The sequence below is a fragment of the Crinia signifera genome, chromosome 6, assembly GCF_055691185.1.
Source record: "Crinia signifera chromosome 6, ASM5569118v1, whole genome shotgun sequence".
Classification (NCBI taxonomy): domain Eukaryota; kingdom Metazoa; phylum Chordata; class Amphibia; order Anura; family Myobatrachidae; genus Crinia; species Crinia signifera.
In genome coordinates, this window is record NC_139222.1 from 251,594,704 (window position 1) to 251,613,868 (window position 19,165).

Consider the following 19,165-nt stretch of genomic DNA (forward strand, 5'->3'; position numbering starts at 1 on the left):
GTCAAACTTTCATGTTTTAAGATTTTTGACATTTTGTAGGTGCTTATGTTTGGTGTTGAAATGTAAACATTATAACATTTGATATCATGGTGTTGACCTTTTCATTGTGAATGTCGACCTGATAAATACATCCCAACTCTTATACCACCTTCAAATAGAGATCTGTCTATAGGCCCAGCCTCTAGCAGTGAAGTGTTGGATCTAAAAAAGAGCTTGTATTATGCCTGGAAAGGGGCAGGGTTTTACATTGATTGGGAGTTGGCTAATTTGTCCAGAGTTTCATTTTGGAAATGTTGAGAATTGTGTTTAAAGTAGCTATCGAATTAGAGATAATAGAAAAGAAGGGAAGAAAACGTAAGAAAACCACTGTTATGCCCATTTGGTTTATTTGGTAGCCATAATCCTAAACAATGACTAATGTAGTCTCACTCATCCTATAATTTTTCACCAGGTGCAAAATCTGCAATTTTCGCCCTTTTGGGGGAAAAATTTGACTCACCCTGTTTATCAACTGCTAGAAAAATCCATTGTAGAAAACAACGTGGATCAACGAAATCGACGTGAATTCTCTTATTTTGCCAAATTTATGGGTATTTTTACCCATTTTTGCTGCCGTTTTCACCCATCCTGATCCCCCAGAAAAAAATTGGCGAACAGCATCGGCGAAAATGGATTAAAAAACGAGTAAGAAACGCCTGTGATTGAATACTAATCAGCAAATTACTGAAAATTTTTCGCTTAGGCAGGAAATTCGGCCAGGATTGAATATCCCCCAATGAGTGACTCAACTGCTCACACATCCGGTTCCCCACCCTTTGTAATCTGACTATGAATTGACTTCTTCTGGTTGGCCTTTTCCATTTTTTCTATTCACAAAGAAAATTCAGGGATTCGCAGGAACCATTTATCTTTATAAATCTGCCCTAAGAGATGACCCAGGAGATACTGAATGCATCTCTGAAATGTAGTTATGTTTAAATGTGGAATCTACGTGTGAAATGATTAAATGCACTATATTTATCCTTAAAAAAGAAAAGCGTCAAGCACATACAAATCCAAGTAAAAAAAAAAAAGGACATGCTGTGAGTCATTATGAAAAGTACAGAAGGAAAGGTACTTCTGACATTTTAAAGGAATATTTAAGCTTTAAAAATAACCTTGGCTTTTGACATAATGCCTTTACACTGTGTATTACTTACAGCAGGAGCATTGCCCACTATATGCAAATGGTTAAGTTCTAAGTTAGGTCAAATCATTATTCAGTCCCTGCAAGCTTCCTTCATACAGTTCCTTTGCTTCTGACTGCTAAAGAGCAAGAGGAGCTGTGGTGCAGAGAGGAAGCTCACAAGGAGAGAGTACAGAACACCGGCTACAAGCTAAGAATTATATTTAGTCTAATGGAGCCTATACACGTAGTGATGGAAACTTTGTGCTGAGCAATCTATCATCGCTCAGATCGCTCAGCACCGATTGCTCAGCACAAAGATCATTATGCTGAGAAATCTGTCACTATTGGTGTTCTCAATAGAGAGCAATTTTTGTACTTTTATATATTTGGAGAGACATTGGGGCATATAGGGTCTTATTCTGGACCGTTCGCACACACCCGAATATCCTCAGTGGCTCCGATGGTGGGCTAATGCGCAGGGTAATTTCTGTGCATGTGCATACGCTGGGTGCGTGCAGCCACAGCGAACAGGGTGTTCGCTGGGCATACACACCCAAGTGTGTGGGGGGGGGGGCGTGGAGGAGCATGGACCGGTGGTCCAGGCCATTTGCATATGGGAACACCCAACATTTCATGGGCATTCCCATGCAAATGCCCCGTTGACGCAGGGGGGGGGGGGGGGGGGGGGCAGACAGCTGACATCACCAGACTGTGTAACATCCATTCGCAGGCCCTGTATGGGAATCGCCCTTGTGAATGGGTGGCGGCCAGGCCACCATTCGCAAAGGCAGGGTTTGGTAGCCTTGCGAATCAACCAGAATAACCCCCATAGTGTATGGGTTCTATATGACTACATGGATTGGCCTCACTTCCTCCACTGCTCATATTAGGCCATTGAACATTTCAGCTCCAGGACCATGAGGCCTTTAATCCAGTCCCCCCCCCCCCCCCCCCTCTCTGCAGTAACAGTCATGGTAACAGTCATGTAGGATGCCACTATGCTTAGTGCCACTCTTAGTGGGCTGATGGAGTACATAAAAAAGCTAATGGATTATAGAAGCCAGGTAAGGAGTGAAGGTAACACCAACCATACAAACACAACTCCTGATCAGCAGATACCCCTAGCACCCAAAATGTCACCTCCCATCCAGTAAAAGGTATTTAATAACTCTTTCCCACCATACATGATGTAATGAGGCAGCCCAATAAAATAGCATGCAGCCTTCTGGAAGATGATAGCATTCCTTGATGACCCCACCTCTGATAAGGAAGTTATTGATGTTGTGAAATCACTGCCTAACGACAAAAGTCCTGGCCTAGATGGCTTTGGCTCCAAATTCCATAATTTGCTCAGAGATTAGCTAATTCTAACATTAACAAAGCTCTATAACGACATCCTCAAATCTCCACTTTGGTTTAATGAAACGAAAATGATTGTATGAGCAAAACCTTGGCTGGGTCATATCTTCCTACTGTATCTCCCTCCTCAGCCAGTATTGTAATATCTTAACCAAAGTTATGACAAATATAGGGTGCAATCCTTCCTGGCCTTTCTGATCTTGCCTGCTACCTCGGCATGGTTAAACTCAGATAATCTGTATTATGGATTCATGCAGCTATGGTAGTTATCATCTATAATCCATCCCCAAATGGCTATTATTAATATTCTCATTAGCGTGCATGCAGAAAAAGCATTGATAAAACTGTATGGCCTCACTTTGACAAAGCTGACTTGGCCACAGCAATCTTACCAAGATGGCCAACTTTCCAAAACGTATGTATGTTGTGAAGATGACCCCACTTCTCCTGACAAATCATGACTTGTCTCAACTTAACTATTTCTGGACTACTTAGATGTTTAATGGTACAGGCCGATGTTAGTGCCATGGATCCTATGAATGCAGTCAGTGGATCTTTGAACGTAGGCAGAAGGTTTTTTTTACATTGGCGGTGCATGTTTTCACACAGTCACTGTATGCACAGATGAAGCATCCACAACATTTGCATCTACCGCTGGTTCAAGCCCATGGTCTTCTACTGCATCGTGAAGAGCAGAGGCGCCTTAAGAGAGGCGGAGGCCAATGTGCAGCCTCCTCCATTCCGGCCTCCTCCTCTCTCCCAGCCGCAGTGCCCCGCCACACACCGCAATACAGTCTGAGCACTAGAGGGCTCAAACTATATTGCACATACAGCAGACCTCTGGATTATATTAGTAAAATCTCTAGAAATGAAAATTAATATAACTACTATCCTATAAAGGTATATTATTTACTGTGGTGGGGGGGGGGGGGGAATCGAATGAAAACAAAAATATATATAAATTGTCTTAAAAACTACTTAAAACAATGTACTGGAGTTGGCTATACCAGTGTGATACTTTTAAATGAATATTACACTTCAAGCTGACTCATAATCACTGTATCACATAATAAACCCCAATAGCCACGAGTAACTACAATTAAAATACATTCAAATACAATTAGCCACATCCTCAATCCACTTCATCCTGATTAGTCTGGCAGAGGTGCTCATTGTTATCGGAATGTCTGCTTAGTGTTTTACATTTCTGTAAAAGTAATGCGCACTTCAGGGTAGAGGAGAACAGGCAGTCATTGTATAGACCAGTGTTTTTCAACCACTGTGCCGTGACACACTAATGTGCCTTGAGCTGTTCTCAAGTGTGCCCCGAGATCTAGAGATGCCCAAACCAGTGTACAGCCACCACCAGTTCAACTGTTATTTACTGGTCTTTTTTCATGTAAAGGGCCAATGCATTTTATTTTTGTTACCTGTGGGGACTAGTGTGACTGGTTTTTATATGTGGGCCAATAGGTTTTTGTTTTTTTTCCTTATGGGAGCCAATCTGTTTTGCCCTGTGGGGATCTCATGGTGTGCCTTGGCAATTTTAAAATCTTATTTAGTGTGCCGCAAGGAAATAAGGCTGAAAATCACATGGTATAGACACTTGTTTGTATGTTATATACTAACTTATAACAGCAGTGAGACATTTTTTTATGCATGATAATTGTGTTCCCAATATTCTATGCATGGTGGTGTAAAATATTATAATACAGGTTGAGTATCCCTTATCCAAAATGCTCGGGACCAGAAGCATTTTTTATAATGGATTGATTAATTTCTGAATATTTTTATATTTAAATTAGGTATCTTGCATTTATGTTGTATAAACACACCAAACACATGAAATAGACACACACATATATTTTATTTGTGCATGAAAAATGTTTTTTAAACATGAAAAAAGTTTCTGTACAATCCAAGACACTGAATTTGAATGTCCAGCAATCATGTCCTTGCACATATTTAGTGCCAGTTGCATATCATGTCCCCAGTAGTGGCAGTTACAGATATCCCCAGTAGTGCCAGTTACATATCATGTCGCCAGTAGTGCCAGTTACAGATGTCCCCAGTAGTGCCAGTTACAAATCATGTCCCCAGTAGTGCCAGTTACAGATGTCCCCAGTAGTGCCAATTACAGATGTCCCCAGTAGTGTCAGTTACAGATGTCCCCAGTAGTGCCAGTTACAGATGTCCCCAGTAATGCCAGTTGCATATCATGTCCCCAGCAGTGCCAGTTACAGATGTCCCTAGCAGTGCCAGTTACAGATGTCCTCAGTAGTGCCAGTTACAGATGTCCCCAGTAGTGCCAGTTACAGATGTCCCCAGTAGTGCCAGTTACATATCATGTCCCTAGTAGTGAGAGTTACAGATGTCCCCAGTAGTGCCAGTTACATATCATGTCGCCAGTAGTGCCAGTTACAGATGTCCCCAGTAGTGCCAGTTACATATCATGTCCCCAGTAGTGCCAGTTACAGATGTCCCCAGTAGTGCCAATTACAGATGTCCCCAGTAGTGCCAGTTACAGATGTCCCCAGTAGTGCCAGTTACAGATGTCCCCAGTAATGCCAGTTACATATCATGTCCCCAGCAGTGCCAGTTACAGATGTCCCCAGTAGTGCCAGTTACAGATGTCCTCAGTAGTGCCAGTTACAGATGTCCCCAGTAGTGCCAGTTACAGATGTCCCCAGTAGTGCCAGTTACAGATGTCCCCAGTAGTGCCAGTTACAGATGTCCCCAGTAGTGCCAGTTACAGATGTCCCCAGTAGTGCCAGTTACATATCATGTCCCCAGCAGTGCCAGTTACAGATGTCCCCAGTAGTGCCAGTTACAGATGTCCCTAGTAGTGCCAGTTACAGATGTCCCTAGTAGTGCCAGTTAGAGATGTCCCCAGTAGTGCCAGTTACAGATGTCCCCAGTAGTGCCAGTTACAGATGTCCCCAGTAGTGCCAGTTACAGATGTCCCCAGTAGTGCCAGTTACAGATGTCCTCAGTAGTGCCAGTTACAGATGTCCCCAGTAATGCCAGTTACAGATGTCCCCAGTAGTGCCAGTTACAGATGTCCCCAGTAGTGACAGTTACATATCATGTCCCCAGCAGTGCCAGTTACAGATGTCCCCAGTAGTGCCAGTTACAGATGTCCCTAGTAGTGCCAGTTACAGATGTCCCCAGTAGTGCCAGTTACAGATGTCCCCAGTAGTGCCAGTTACAGATGTCCCCAGTAGTGCCAGTTACAGATGTCCCCAGTAGTGCCAGTTACAGATGTCCCCAGTAGTGCCAGTTACAGATGTCCTCAGTAGTGCCAGTTACAGATGTCCCCAGTAATGCCAGTTACAGATGTCCCCAGTAGTGCCAGTCACAGATGTCCCCAGTAGTGCCAGTTACAGATGTCCCCAGTAGTGCCAGTTACATATCATGTCCCCAGCAGTGCCAGTTACAGATGTCCCCAGTAGTGCCAGTTACAGATGTCCCTAGTAGTGCCAGTTACAGATGTCCCTAGTAGTGCCAGTTACAGATGTCCCCAGTAGTGCCAGTTACAGATGTCCCCAGTAGTGCCAGTTACAGATGTCCCCAGTAGTGCCAGTTAAAGATGTCCCCAGCAGTGCCCGTTACAGATGTCCCCAGTAGTGCCAGTTACAGATGTCCCCAGTAGTGCCAGTTACAGATGTCCCCAGTAGTGCCAGTTACAGATGTCCCTAGTAGGTTTTTAGCACAACAAAAAAAGTACATTCTGGAAACTATGGTTTCGGAATCACTTGGATAAGGGATACTCAACCTGTACATTGTGCAAAGACCTACTGCATTAAAGGCTTACCTAATAATTGTATGCAAACCCAATGGCTTTTGTATAACTACAATGATGGATGGACTGTGCATGTGCAACATCCTTTCCGCATGTGATGAATGGGTCCAGCTGCATCGCATTCAATGCCCCAGTTTTGGGACAGGACTGGGTCCGCGACGAGGACAGTTTTTAAAAATGGTGCCACCTTTTTGTAGGTATGCACCATACAGAGTCTTACCCTTTCAGCAGAGATTTCCTGGCTCCAGTACAGGAGTTCTGTTGCCCATTCTGAGTAAGCCGGGGCTTATGAACATCACAAATTACGGTTGCTGTGATGATCTGATGCTACATTCAGACAAAGCACTTGGATATGCAATGCCTGCAGGTGGCGCATATTTTCTTCAAACATCTCCTGCAGCGTGAACATATTTGTTGCATTGCTGCTGCATCCAAAAAATGTAGCAGTGACGCAAATACTGTAGCGTCCACATATGAATTTGCCTCTTAAACAGGAGTTCCTCTCCATATTTTTTATATAGCGCATACAGAGTATAGTTGAACATTCACATCAGTCCCTGCCACAGAGGAGCTTACAATCTATATTCCCTACCACATGTACACGCACACACAGACATTCTTGAGTTAATTTTTGTTGGGAGCCTACCAGTATATTTTTGGATTGTTGGAGGAAAACAGAGAACCCGGAGGAAACCCACGCAAGTACGGGGAGAATATACAAACTCCGCACAGTCAGAGCCATGGTGGGAGTCGAACTCATGACCTCAGTGCTGTGAGGCAGTAATGCTAACCATTACACCATCCGTACTGCCCCATATACACAATGCCATTAAATGAAATGTTATGCATTCTTATGGGATGCTAATAGACCTAGCAGATAATATTAATAATTATTTCTGCTCAGTATTCACTGCTGAAAGAGAGGGGAAGGGGCCACAGTTAAGTTGCAAGTATGGTCAGAAAACTGAGGGAGAGACAAGTACATTTACAGAGGAGAAAGTCCTCACAGAACTCTCAAAACTGAAAGTGGAAAAATCAATGGGGGTAGATGGGATACATCCAAGGATACTAAAAGAGCTTAAAGGGGAGCTGGTAAAACCAATAACAGAATTATTCAACCAGTCACTAGCTACTGGAGTAATCCCAGAGGACTGGAAAACCGCGAATGTAGTCCCACTGCACAAAAGTGGAAGCAAGGAAGAGGTAAGCAATTGTCGACCAGTGAGCCTTACATCAGTAGTAGGGAAATTGATGGAAACTCTTAAAACAAAGAGTTGTAGAATATCTCAAAACCAGCAATTTACAGGATCCAAAACAGCATGGGTTTACTGGGGGAAGATCATGTCAAACAAATCTTATTGACTTTTTTGACTGGGTGACCAAAGTAATAGATCAAGGTGGGGCTGTAGATGTAGCTTATCTAGACTTTAGTAAAGCTTTTGAAACTGTCCCACATCGCAGACTGTTAAATAAACTTGAAAGCTTGGGATTGGATTCTAAGATAGTTGAATGGATAAGAGCGTGGTTGCAGGACAGAAAACAGAGAGTTGTAGTAAACGGATTACAGTCAAAGGAGGGAAAGGATACAAGTGGAGTACCCCAGGGATCTGTACTTGGACCGGTGCTTTTTAATATCTTTATTGGTGATATTGCAAATGGAATTGAGGGTAAAATGTTCCTTTTTGCAGATGACACAAAGGTATGCAACAGGGTAGACACACCAGGAGGGGTAAAACAAATTATTGAGGATCTAGTTAGATTAGAGAAATGGTCAAGAGAATGGCAACTACAGTTTAATGCCAAAAAATGCAAAATCATGCACTTGGGTCTCAGAAATCCAAAGACTAAATATATTATAAATGGCACTATAATGGAAACTACTGAGGAAGAGAGGGATCTAGGTGTCACTATTTCAGGGGACTTAAAAGCAGGTAGGCAATGTAACAAAGCAATGAAGAAGGCAAGTCAGATGCTTGGTTGCATAGGGGGAGGTATCAGCAGTAGAAAGAAAGAAGTAATAATGCCACTGTATAGGTCATTGGTACGACCTCACCTAGAGTATTGTGTTCAGTTCTGGAGGCCATATCTCCAGAAGGATATAAATACATTAGAGACTGTACAAAGAAGAGCAACTAAAATGGTGCATGGCCTACATCACAAAACGTACCAGGAAAGACTAAAAGATCTTAATATGTATACTTTAGAGCAGAGAAGAGAAAGGGGGGACATGATAGAAACTTTCAAATTTATCAAGGGTTTTAACAAGGTACAGGTGGGAGACATTCTTCACAGGAAGAGGAGCAACAGAACACGAGGACATGCACTGAAACTAGAGGGAGGAAGATTTAGGGGAAATGTGAGGAAGAATTACTTCACAGAAAGAGTAGTAGATAAGTGGAATAGCCTACCATCAGAGGTGGTAGACGCAAATACAGTAGTACAATTTAAACATGCTTGGGATAAGCATATTGATATCCTTACAAAAAAATAAGGATCAAATATGGTTTGAGGTAACATGTTTAAAAAAGGGGGCAGACTAGATGGGCCAAGTGGTTCTTAATTGCCGTCAAATTCTATGTTTCTATGTTTCTATATCTGGTCAGCTTCAAACTGAGCAAAACTCATCTACTGTGTTTTCATACGGTAACTGCATTGTCTAAATCTTATTAATCCATTCACATACGGTATGTGACAGATGCAATAGTTTAACAATGGAAGAACAACTTCCCAAAGCAAGAAGAAAGTTTTTTTCCTGCACTGTCACATCTACAGTGGCTCATAGAATAAGCTATGTTTCCTTTTAGTTTACTTCAAAACATCATAATGCAAGGTATCGACAATATGTTTAAAAAAAAAAGTTGCAATATTGTTATCCTTAATTACATTTATATACTTTTCTAACATTATTTTAAAACAATAAGCTACGACAAGCAAACAGCAAACTATTTAAAATACAGTACCTTGGTTTTATCGTACAGCGCATGATTATCCAGTATCATCTTTTTCTCATGTGTTGCGTATCTCCGCAAATCTCGTTCAAATTGCTGTTAAAGAAAACAAAACAACGTTATTTATCTTCCTGCTTTTACTGTACTTTAATAAGATTGAATTTATAATAACAGATGCTTTAGAACAGTACAGAACTATTTTACTGGAAACTAGGGTGTGGAGATGGAGCTCTTTGTAAAAAAAAAATATATATATAGATATATACTGTGGCCTTTATTCTGGTTAGCTCACAAAGGCATATTCATTCTGAAATGGACAAAACACTGCAGGTGGGGCAGATGTAACATGTGCAGACAGATTTAGATTTGGGTGAGTTATTTTGTTTCTGTGCAGGGTAAATACTGGCTGCTTTATTTTTACACTGCAATATAGATCTTACTTTGAAGTAAAACCCCACCCAAATCTAACACTCTCTGCACAAGTACCATCTACCCCCCCACCCCTGCAGTGCAGATGGTTTTGTCCATTTGAGAATGAATTTGCCTTGCAAGTGAATCACAATAAGGGCCTGTATGTAGATAGAAAGAAATATATCTAAAATTCAGAAAAGAAGGCACTCAGAAGGAACTATTTTCGTAAATTAGGGGGGAAATAAGACCTCCCCTAGCCGATGGTGGGGATCTGCACATGCAAAAATCTCCTGAGCAAATGCTGGGGTGTTCGCCCTAGTATTGGGGGCAGGTGTTGGTAGCAGGTCACGGCCAGCATTTTATAGTCGATGCTTGCTTGGGGGGTTGGGATCATTTGGTCTACAGCATGATGGTCGACAGTCATTAGGTCAACACCATTAGGTCGACATGGAAAAAGGTCGACATGGGTCTAGTCAACATGGGAAAAGGTCAACATGGTTCTAGGTCGAAAGGTCATTAGTTCGACAGGTCGTTAGTTCGACGAGTCATTAGTTCGACAATGTCTACGTCGACAATCAAAAGGTCAACATGGGGTTTTTCACTGTTTTTTACCTGAATGTCAACACAGTCGATATGGACACAGTTTTAAGTGCACCGCATCCCCTCGCATCGCTCGCTGTGCTCGCTATGCGTTGGGCACAGTGCCTCGCTGCACTCGGCACACTATTTTACTCTCCCTAGTGGATGGTAGGGCATGAAATACCGCCTGTCGGCACATGTCAGCTTAAGAAACAGTGAAAAACCCCATGTTGACCTTTTGACTGTCGACATAGACATTGTCGAACTAATGACCCGTCGAACTAACGACCTGTCGAACTAATGACCTTTCGACCTAGAACCATGTCGACCCTTTCCTATATCAGCCTTTTCCCATGTCGACCTAATGGTGTTGACCTAATGACTGACAACCATCATGCTGCATCAAATTACAGCATCCCGCTTGGGGCAGGTGGCTAAAGTCACATGACGTCAGTGCCCTCCCCAAATTCGGCCATCTCCAGCCACGATAAAAGTCACTTTAGACTGACTTTTTTCTGCAAAGGGAGAAAAAAACTAATCCGATGGTGAGCGACCATCGAATGGCTTTTCTCCCGTGTGGCCACATGACCGCGCACATCCACTATCTGCTAATGTGGAGATTCGGGCCAGGACAGGTTCAGGAACATAGTTCCTGACGATGTCATATTTAATGAGAGGTAAACGGAGTAAGTGGGGTGATTTTGATTCGAACAGGGACCGATTTTGTGGCTACAGCGCTCAAGGGAAGGCATGTGACATCAGCGCAAGGCCATCTTAATGTATGGGCTCAATATGCAGTTGCCCAAGGGCCCCAGTTCTAGGAGTGACCAGACAGCATTCTCTTCCTGCTTCCCAGCCTGCAACTAGACAGTGAATGGCTGTCAGCTTGCTGATTGGTGAATGGCTGACAGCCATTCACTGTATTAAAGCAAGTGGAGAGATGGCACGGGACCACAGGAGGGGCGTGTAATGATTTTTTTCCCCCCATGAATGGGTGTGGAGGAGCCCTAAATGCAGACCGGAAAAACCATTAGATCAAGAGCGAGTTGCGTATGGCTTTGCAGCTAGCTGCCGGCGATACATTACTGTCATTTACAGATTTCACGCTCTCTGGTCTGCGACTATCTGATCGCAGGACACTGCAAATTCACACAGCAGTGATCTGGTCTGAATCAGGCCCATTGTTAATGATATTGAGTACACACTAGACACTTTAGTGTGCCTTGAGGACTGAGGTTGAGATACACTGTCCCAGACTGTTATCTAAAGGCTGATTAAAATACTAGGTGATCTGATGAACTGTATCTGCTCTGTAGTAACAGTAATTGGCCTATAAGGATTATCGCTTGACAAGACCATGTGACTCCTTTCTCTTTTAATTTAGAAGATTAAAGAGCAGCAATGAAAGGGGAACTGAAGATATTGCATGCATTTTAATTGCATCTCATATCTATTTTATGCATTTATCTCTACATGGCTAAAAAATAAATGAGTATTATCATCATGAAGCACAATGTTTTTCGCTTGGATAAATAAACCTTTTCTCTATAAATCTTTAAATCTTCTTATGAATAATAATAGCAAACTTATTTATGAAGATCTTTCCTCCCAAACAGAAGAGAAATAACGCAGAGCCCTGGACAACGCAACTATTTGGAGGGAATGTTTGACAAAGTGGAGTTTTGTAGGCATTCCAAGGCCAGAGACTATGGGTGAAATGTAATAGGATGAGAGATTCAGAAAGTGAGAGATGGGTGTGGTACAGGGGTCCGACAGTCAGGATCCCGACAGTCATTAGCCCGACGTCGGGATCCCGGATGCTGGACCCAGACAGCATGGCGAGCACAGCAAAGCCCCTTGCGGGCTTGCTGTGCTCGCCACGCTGCAGGCACAGTGGCTCGCTACGCGAGCCACCTATTTTATTCTCCCTCTATGGGGGTCGTGGACCCCCACGAGGGAAAATAGCCAACGCCCGTCGGGGTTTTGACAGTCGGGATCCCGACGTCGGGTAAATGTCTGTCGGGATCCCAACTGTCGGGACCCCGTCCGGCACCCATGAGAGATTTCTCCAGATTTATTTAAAGCGGCAATCATTTACACTGCAAAATCAAATTGATTTTGTAAATGATTGCCGCTTTTAAAAAACTGGAGATTTCTTACCAATTCTCTCACTTTCTGAATCTCTCATTCTATTAAATTTCACCCTGTATCTTCAAATGTATATTTACTGGCCTCTGCATCGTGATTACACTGGATTTTCAGAGAAACGCAAGGATTACTCAGATGTCCAATAGTCATGCAGATAACCTGATGATGCATTCTCAGATCTAAAAAGTCATGGATCAGATGTAGATGTAGATCCGTGGGCCGTTTCTTTTTTGCTTCCCCAGATGTTTGAATTTATCAGTGACACTGATCACTTTGCTATGATCTGTGTCTGGTGGGAATACAGGAAGCCAGGCTCATTCAGCGGGGGTCTGGCAGTCGCCTCACCAACCGCCAGCCACCAGAAGGGGACGCACGCGTATGTGATGCTTACGCATCCCCTTCCTACCGCTCCCCGTCAATTGCTGCCACCTCCCCGCACCCCCCCCTAACAATGCCCATCTCCCTGAAGCGGAGACAGCAGGGTTCGTGTCTCCCGCCGCCCGGAAAGTGAGACGCTCGTGCATCCTAGTTAGATGGAGCGCCTCTCCGCCAGTGATCGCCAGCAGTGGCATTCTGACGAGCCCCAGCGCTGGCTGAGGCACTCTATCTGTAGATGGCCAAAAAAGTTAGCTGTATATACTAAAAAGGGTACTTATGTATTATCTGGGCTCCCATGTTAAATGCACCCCATTTTTTCATACCCCTACTATCCAACTACGCATGGAGTTGATTTTATATAGTGTGGCCAGCGCAGCGAGCCACCGTGCCCGAAGCGTGGTGAGCGCAGCGAGCCCCGCGAGGGGACGCGGTCTCATAAGAAAAACGGGAGCCCAGATATTACATAAGTACCCTAAAAAGTTATATTCTGGTGACATATTTATGCAGTTTTTGTAGGTTTGGTACTCCTTTACTCAGGTTAAGAGCTGCCTATACAGGGCTAAATCTATGAAGAATGGTAGTGTAGATAGATTTCTACATTGACTCCAGACAAAACCTCCTGGTGATGTCTAATTGTTAATCTATGGTGCCTTTTCAGGCATGTATTCAACACTTACATTAAAATCATAAATTACATAGTCATATGAAATGTATGTCACAAATGGAATTGTTTTAATTTAAAGCAGGTATCACATTTGACAATAAAACATATTCACACCTCTATTTATGGAGCAGTCAAAGCCTAGAGCGCTATGTAAATTTTACCTAAAAGGTATGATTGTTATTTTAGTTTTGTTTATTAATAAATATATTTGCATTTTACAGTATAAGCAGGTACCCATAAGGGCTGAATAATTTCTATGTATTTATTCCAGACAGATGGGATGCATTATGGTATGGGATCCAGTGGTGGCTATTAATACAGGTGATATCATTAATTCTTTTGATATGAAGGGCGAGATTTAATAGAGTGCCATTTTTAGACTTTTGCAACTTTTTAGCAAAAAAGTTGGAATTCGCACGTTTTCTGAAAATCGCACATTTAATAGGATGCGAATTGCGGTAAAAAAAATCGGTACTTCTTTACTTTCACGGCGCCAGCATGGCGCCGTGCGTCTGAGTCCCCTTGCGGGGCTCGCTTCGCTCGCCCACGCTGCGGGCTCGGTGGCTCGCTACGCTCGCCACGCTATATAAAATCAACTCCATGCCAACATGGATAGTGGAGGTATGAACTATCCATGTTGGCATGGCATTAAGTTCCTTTATTTTACATAGTTTGTGGCGAGCGTAGAAGCCGGAAGTAAAGAAGTACCAAAAAATCACACTTTTTGCATCAAAAACACACATTTTGACCTGTAGATTTTTTCTCAAACTTCAATTCACATCCATATGTTGTTTCATTATTTATTATTTACAGTATCTTATATAGCGCAGCAGATTCAGTTACAGTTTCTTATATAGCGCAGCAGATTCTGTTGCGCTTTACAATAGTAGACAGTGATAAAACAAACTGGGTAACAACAGACAGACTTGGAGGTCGGAGAGCCCTGCTGCAAGCTTACAATCTATACAATCATTATAAAGTATACAACTCGCAAATTTAATATGGTGCAAATTTTGTTAATCGCAAAAAAAAAAAAAAAAAAACAGGTTCTTACTGGTGAATTTGACAGAACCATGCACAGATCATTGAGATCTGTGCGTGGTTCTGTCTTGAAAATTTGTAAACGTTAAAATAAAAAAAATGACGTGGGGATCCCCCCTCCTGACCATAACCAGCCCCCAGGCTCATTGAGCCAGACCTGGATCCAAAAATACAGGGGACAAAAAGCATAGGGGTCCCCTATATTTCTGAAACCAGCCCGGACTCTTGGACTGGTCCTGGTTCCCAAAATATGGGAGACAAAAAAACTGGGGGTCCCGAGTATTTTGGAACCAGCACCTGGCTCCAACAGCCCGCAGTGTCATGTCACAGCCGGGGGACACTTTTTACATAAGGTCCCCTGGCCGTACCATTCGCATTCCATTAAATAATCAACCTTTTTAAAAAATTCCTGATTTCGGAAAATGCGATTTTAGAACCTTACGAAAAAATCCCATCCCATTAAATGTCACCAAAAATCTTTACTTCCATCACTTTAATTAATTAATTACCATTGCTTTTTTTTTTTTTCAATGTATGTTACATTGGAACTGTAAACTTCTATGAAGACAGTAAAGAATTTTAATGAACAGGCTTTGACTCTTTCTAATTGTATCAAATGTTTTATCGAAATAGAAAAACATAACCAATATTGGGTAAAACCATTCAATCAGTGGTTGCCAACCCTGGTCCTCAAGTACCCCCAACAGTGCATGTTTTGCAGGTCTCCACACAGAATCACAAGTGCTATAATTAGCTCCACCTGTGGATCTTTTCAAATGTGCCTGAATAACGAGTGCACCTGCCGGGTGACCTGGAAAACGTGCACTGGTGGGGGTACTTGAGGACCAGGGTTGGGAACCACTGCATTAAATAGAACTAAGCTGTAATTTTAATTTAAAGTGCAAGAAAAATGAGCAGACATTGGAACACTTTCAGGCTATGCTGCCTAAGAAAAAAAATAAATGACTTTTTCTAGAATTACATTCTCCTTTCGGAGGTTTATTTGAATATTTAAAATGTCATTAATTAGAAGACTTTTATAACTCATTGATGTCAAAGAGGTAGATGCTTGCTGATTCCAGTAGTCAGTCCAGGGAGTGGAAATAGATGCAGAAGATGGATGATGTGTCAGAGAGGCAGGGAAATAACTGCAATACAATGATTTAATGCTTGCTGTGTGTAAATGAAACCTTGTAGAGTCAAGTCATTTTGCAGTTGATGATGATGGCAAAGTGTAACTTCTAGAGTATGATTGTGCTGTTTTCTGCAAAAGGTAACTTCACTTCGTTTAATTGCTAATGATAAGGGAAATCATTGCCATTTACTAGATAACTACCGGTAAGTCTCTTAATTTATTTTATGTAAAATTGTTTAATAATGGTAACAATATCATAGGAAGAGGCCTCTCTGAATAAGTAGACAGCAGCGGCAATTGTTTTTACGGGCTATTAATATTGCATAGTATAGTAGGTGTTGTTCTGCTTTCTTCCTTATGGATGAAAAACAGCACTTACTCCATTACATTCTTAGTCATGCCTGCAGTAGCAGGAAAGCTGTGTGCATTTCTCAGACATCTGCATAATCTTTAACCCAATGAGATAATAATTTCCTGGGGTAAGATTGTGAATCACGCATAATTTAATTTATACTGTACAACACTAAATAAGCTAAATAAAGAAATAAATAATTATTATATACACCCTAGCAGTCCATGACAGGGAATAAAAAGGAGCGATGCCCAGCCTACCAGGTCGGGAAGCACTAGGGTCACAGCCAGGGTGGGAAGTGTGTGAGAAGTCCCAGCACCCACTGCTGTGCTCTCCTTTTTTGGGGTTCTTCTCCTTCGGTGTAGTCATTGTACAGGCGGTTACGGCTCCCATAGGGATGCACCCACTGCACTATGTAATGATTTAAAGGGGCAGTAACCCCAAAAAGGTAGGTCTTGGTTAGGGCAGGATTGAGTTCCTCCTACAAAAGGAAGTTCATGGGAACCCTCCTGTGCCAGAGTATAGACTCATACCATGCACAGAACCTTGTGCTTTGTCTACCGGTTCCTAACCTTGGCTATTCCTAGTAACCCATCTCATTAATACTGCATTTGGTGACTCCTGGTTTGAGTTGGCTTTTCTTGTGACCTGAACATGGGCAGAGGGATATGGCCTGCATATCGGGTACAACTAAGTCCATACCCCCTTATGTTGATTCCTGGTGAATGCCAATAGCATTTTAGACTCTGCGCCTCTGTTTTGGGTCTTTAAAATGTAAGCCACCTTCCGCTCAGCACTAGTAATAGCGGTATTGCAAATGGTTTCCTAGACTTTTAACACATTCACAAAAGCAAATAATCACTCCACTGTGAAAACATTAGAACTGTGTCTAAGGTCATCCTAATATAGAGGCATCCTAGTCTGATACCATGGTGCCTTCAAACAAGGGCAGGCTGTGCCGGATGATATCTGTCTTCCTGGCTGGTGCCTCCGGAGCTTTTTGGGAGGTGGATAACCAGGCCACTCTAATTATAGAAACATAGAAACATGGAATTTGACGGCAGATAAGAACCACTTGGGCCCATCTAGTCTGCCCCTTTTTAAAACATATTACCTCAAACCATATTTGATCCATATTTCTTTCTAAGGATCGCAATATGCATATCCCAAGCATGTTTATATTGTTCTAATGTATTGTTCTACTGTACTCTGATGGGAGGCTATTCCACTTATCCACTACCCTTTCTGTGAAGTAATTCTTCCTCAAATTTCCCCTGAATCTTCTTCCCTCCCTCCCTCCCCCGAGTAAACATCTATCGGGGACCATTAAGGAAATGGTAAAGAAACCATTATAGGAGTCCTCCCACGAATCGTGCTGTAAGTATGGTACATATCTCGTAAATGAGAGCTCCTCACCCACGGTGGCACCCTGAAAAAGATACCTTGATAGGCAAGGTTTTATATGTTTTCTTGTGAGTCGGGTATGCTTTCTAGGTTCCTTACATCCACTACTGTATATGTAATACCCAGAAATTTTTTTTATCAATTTTTTACACAGACCCCCCTGTTTTCTTTCTGATATATACCCAAATGAGTGTACTGTATGCTAATGAAGCTGTGAACAATGGGTCATGCATAAAGAAACTGCTATAGGAGTTCACACTGTGAGTACGGTACGCTGTTCTTTGACACCCCCATGGAGTTGAACACAGAAGGTGCTCCCCTAAAAGAAACCTTTACACACGGGATACCATGTTTTATTTCGTGAGTTTGGTACGACACCAATCACTTTCCCTTCACCTTTTTTTTACATCTGTGAAATTATTGTGAAAATCTTGCACACATTTTTTTTTTTTTTTACTTTTATTATCCATCACCATTTGATGCCACACCTACGTCATGGAGTCAAGCACCATCAATATCATTCGTCTATCGTGAGCTTAACAAAGGAGGTCTTCCAATGATCCTCCATCTATAATGGGGCTGCAAGGACTCTCAGATTGCGCCTTGGGACTTTCTTATATATTTTTTGGTATAATTTACTTCTCTATTGAATCTCTGTTACTCTGCAACCTACTGTAAGTGCTGTTTCAATAGGCTTAATACAATTTATCGTCCTCTCCATTGTATCTCATGTCCTGTTTCTGGATTGTAAGCTCTAGTTCAACACATTCCTCTTTTTAACACAATGAGCAATTGTAGCCTTTTTGGTAGACTGATTGACTACATTTGCTCCATCCCTACCAACTTCAAAACAGGAGACATATAGACAACCAGGTTGTCTAGACTTCAAACAAAGGGGTACTCTGGTCATTATCAAATGTACTTTAAAACAGGAAATGGGAGTCGTATAGGGGAAATGAGGATGAGAACTGAGCAACTGAGCCTAGGCAGTAAGATAAAGGGTTACAGTGAGGACATTGATGCATTCATGCAATTCTAGTAATAGGATTCTATAAAGATAACTTATAATAAATCAGGGTTATATGCAAATCAAGTAAAGATGAAAGAGAATAACAAAAACATCATGAAAGAGGACTGACTGATTAAAATAAACTGTCCACTGATTTTTCTCTCCGCCTGTCCTATAAATATGCTTATTTAAATGTAAATAACTAGGGAAAACTGATTAGGAATACACAATATATAGTTTGTCCACCACTCACATATAATATCACTTTTCTTAGCTAATGTTAGTTCCGCTTGTCTGCACTGTTCTTCTAATTACATAGTGTATTCTGCTTACTACAGACCGAGCAATTCCGCATCTGTTCGGGGGAGTACGGGATTCTAGACATGTGCCGGAATGATAATAACACTGTGTAAGAGAGAAGCTTACAGCAGCGTTATATTTCCTCCTACAAGAAGTTACAATGTAATCATGGATTCTTGATTGTAATAGGATGGGGGATACACTGATTAACTTAGAGCTGTGTTTCAATAGAGTAACACCATTAGGCGTCAGCGTCCACAGATCATCATAAGAGAACATTGTTTTATACATGTGCCATCATTCATGCATGACCAGGATTGCTTTCACAACTTCACATTAGATGGTGTCATCATGATATTCTCTGGATGTAGAGAGATCATAAAATATTAGGGTCCTATATATTTGATATTAGTGCTGCCTCACCCTTCAAATGCCTATAACACAGAAATTGCTTCTATATACATGTG

At 42.0% G+C, this 19,165-nt stretch overlaps 1 protein-coding gene across 1 annotated transcript in view; it reads right to left on the reverse strand.

Moving 5' to 3' along the window:
* Window positions 1-19,165, reverse strand: part of DNTT (DNA nucleotidylexotransferase) — a 293,652-nt gene that overhangs the window by 63,018 nt on the left and 211,469 nt on the right. Inside the window, exon 10 of the mRNA XM_083149314.1 lies at window positions 9,290-9,373. Coding sequence (XP_083005440.1) covers window positions 9,290-9,373 — 84 coding nt within the window. The remainder of the gene's footprint in view (window positions 1-9,289; window positions 9,374-19,165) is intronic.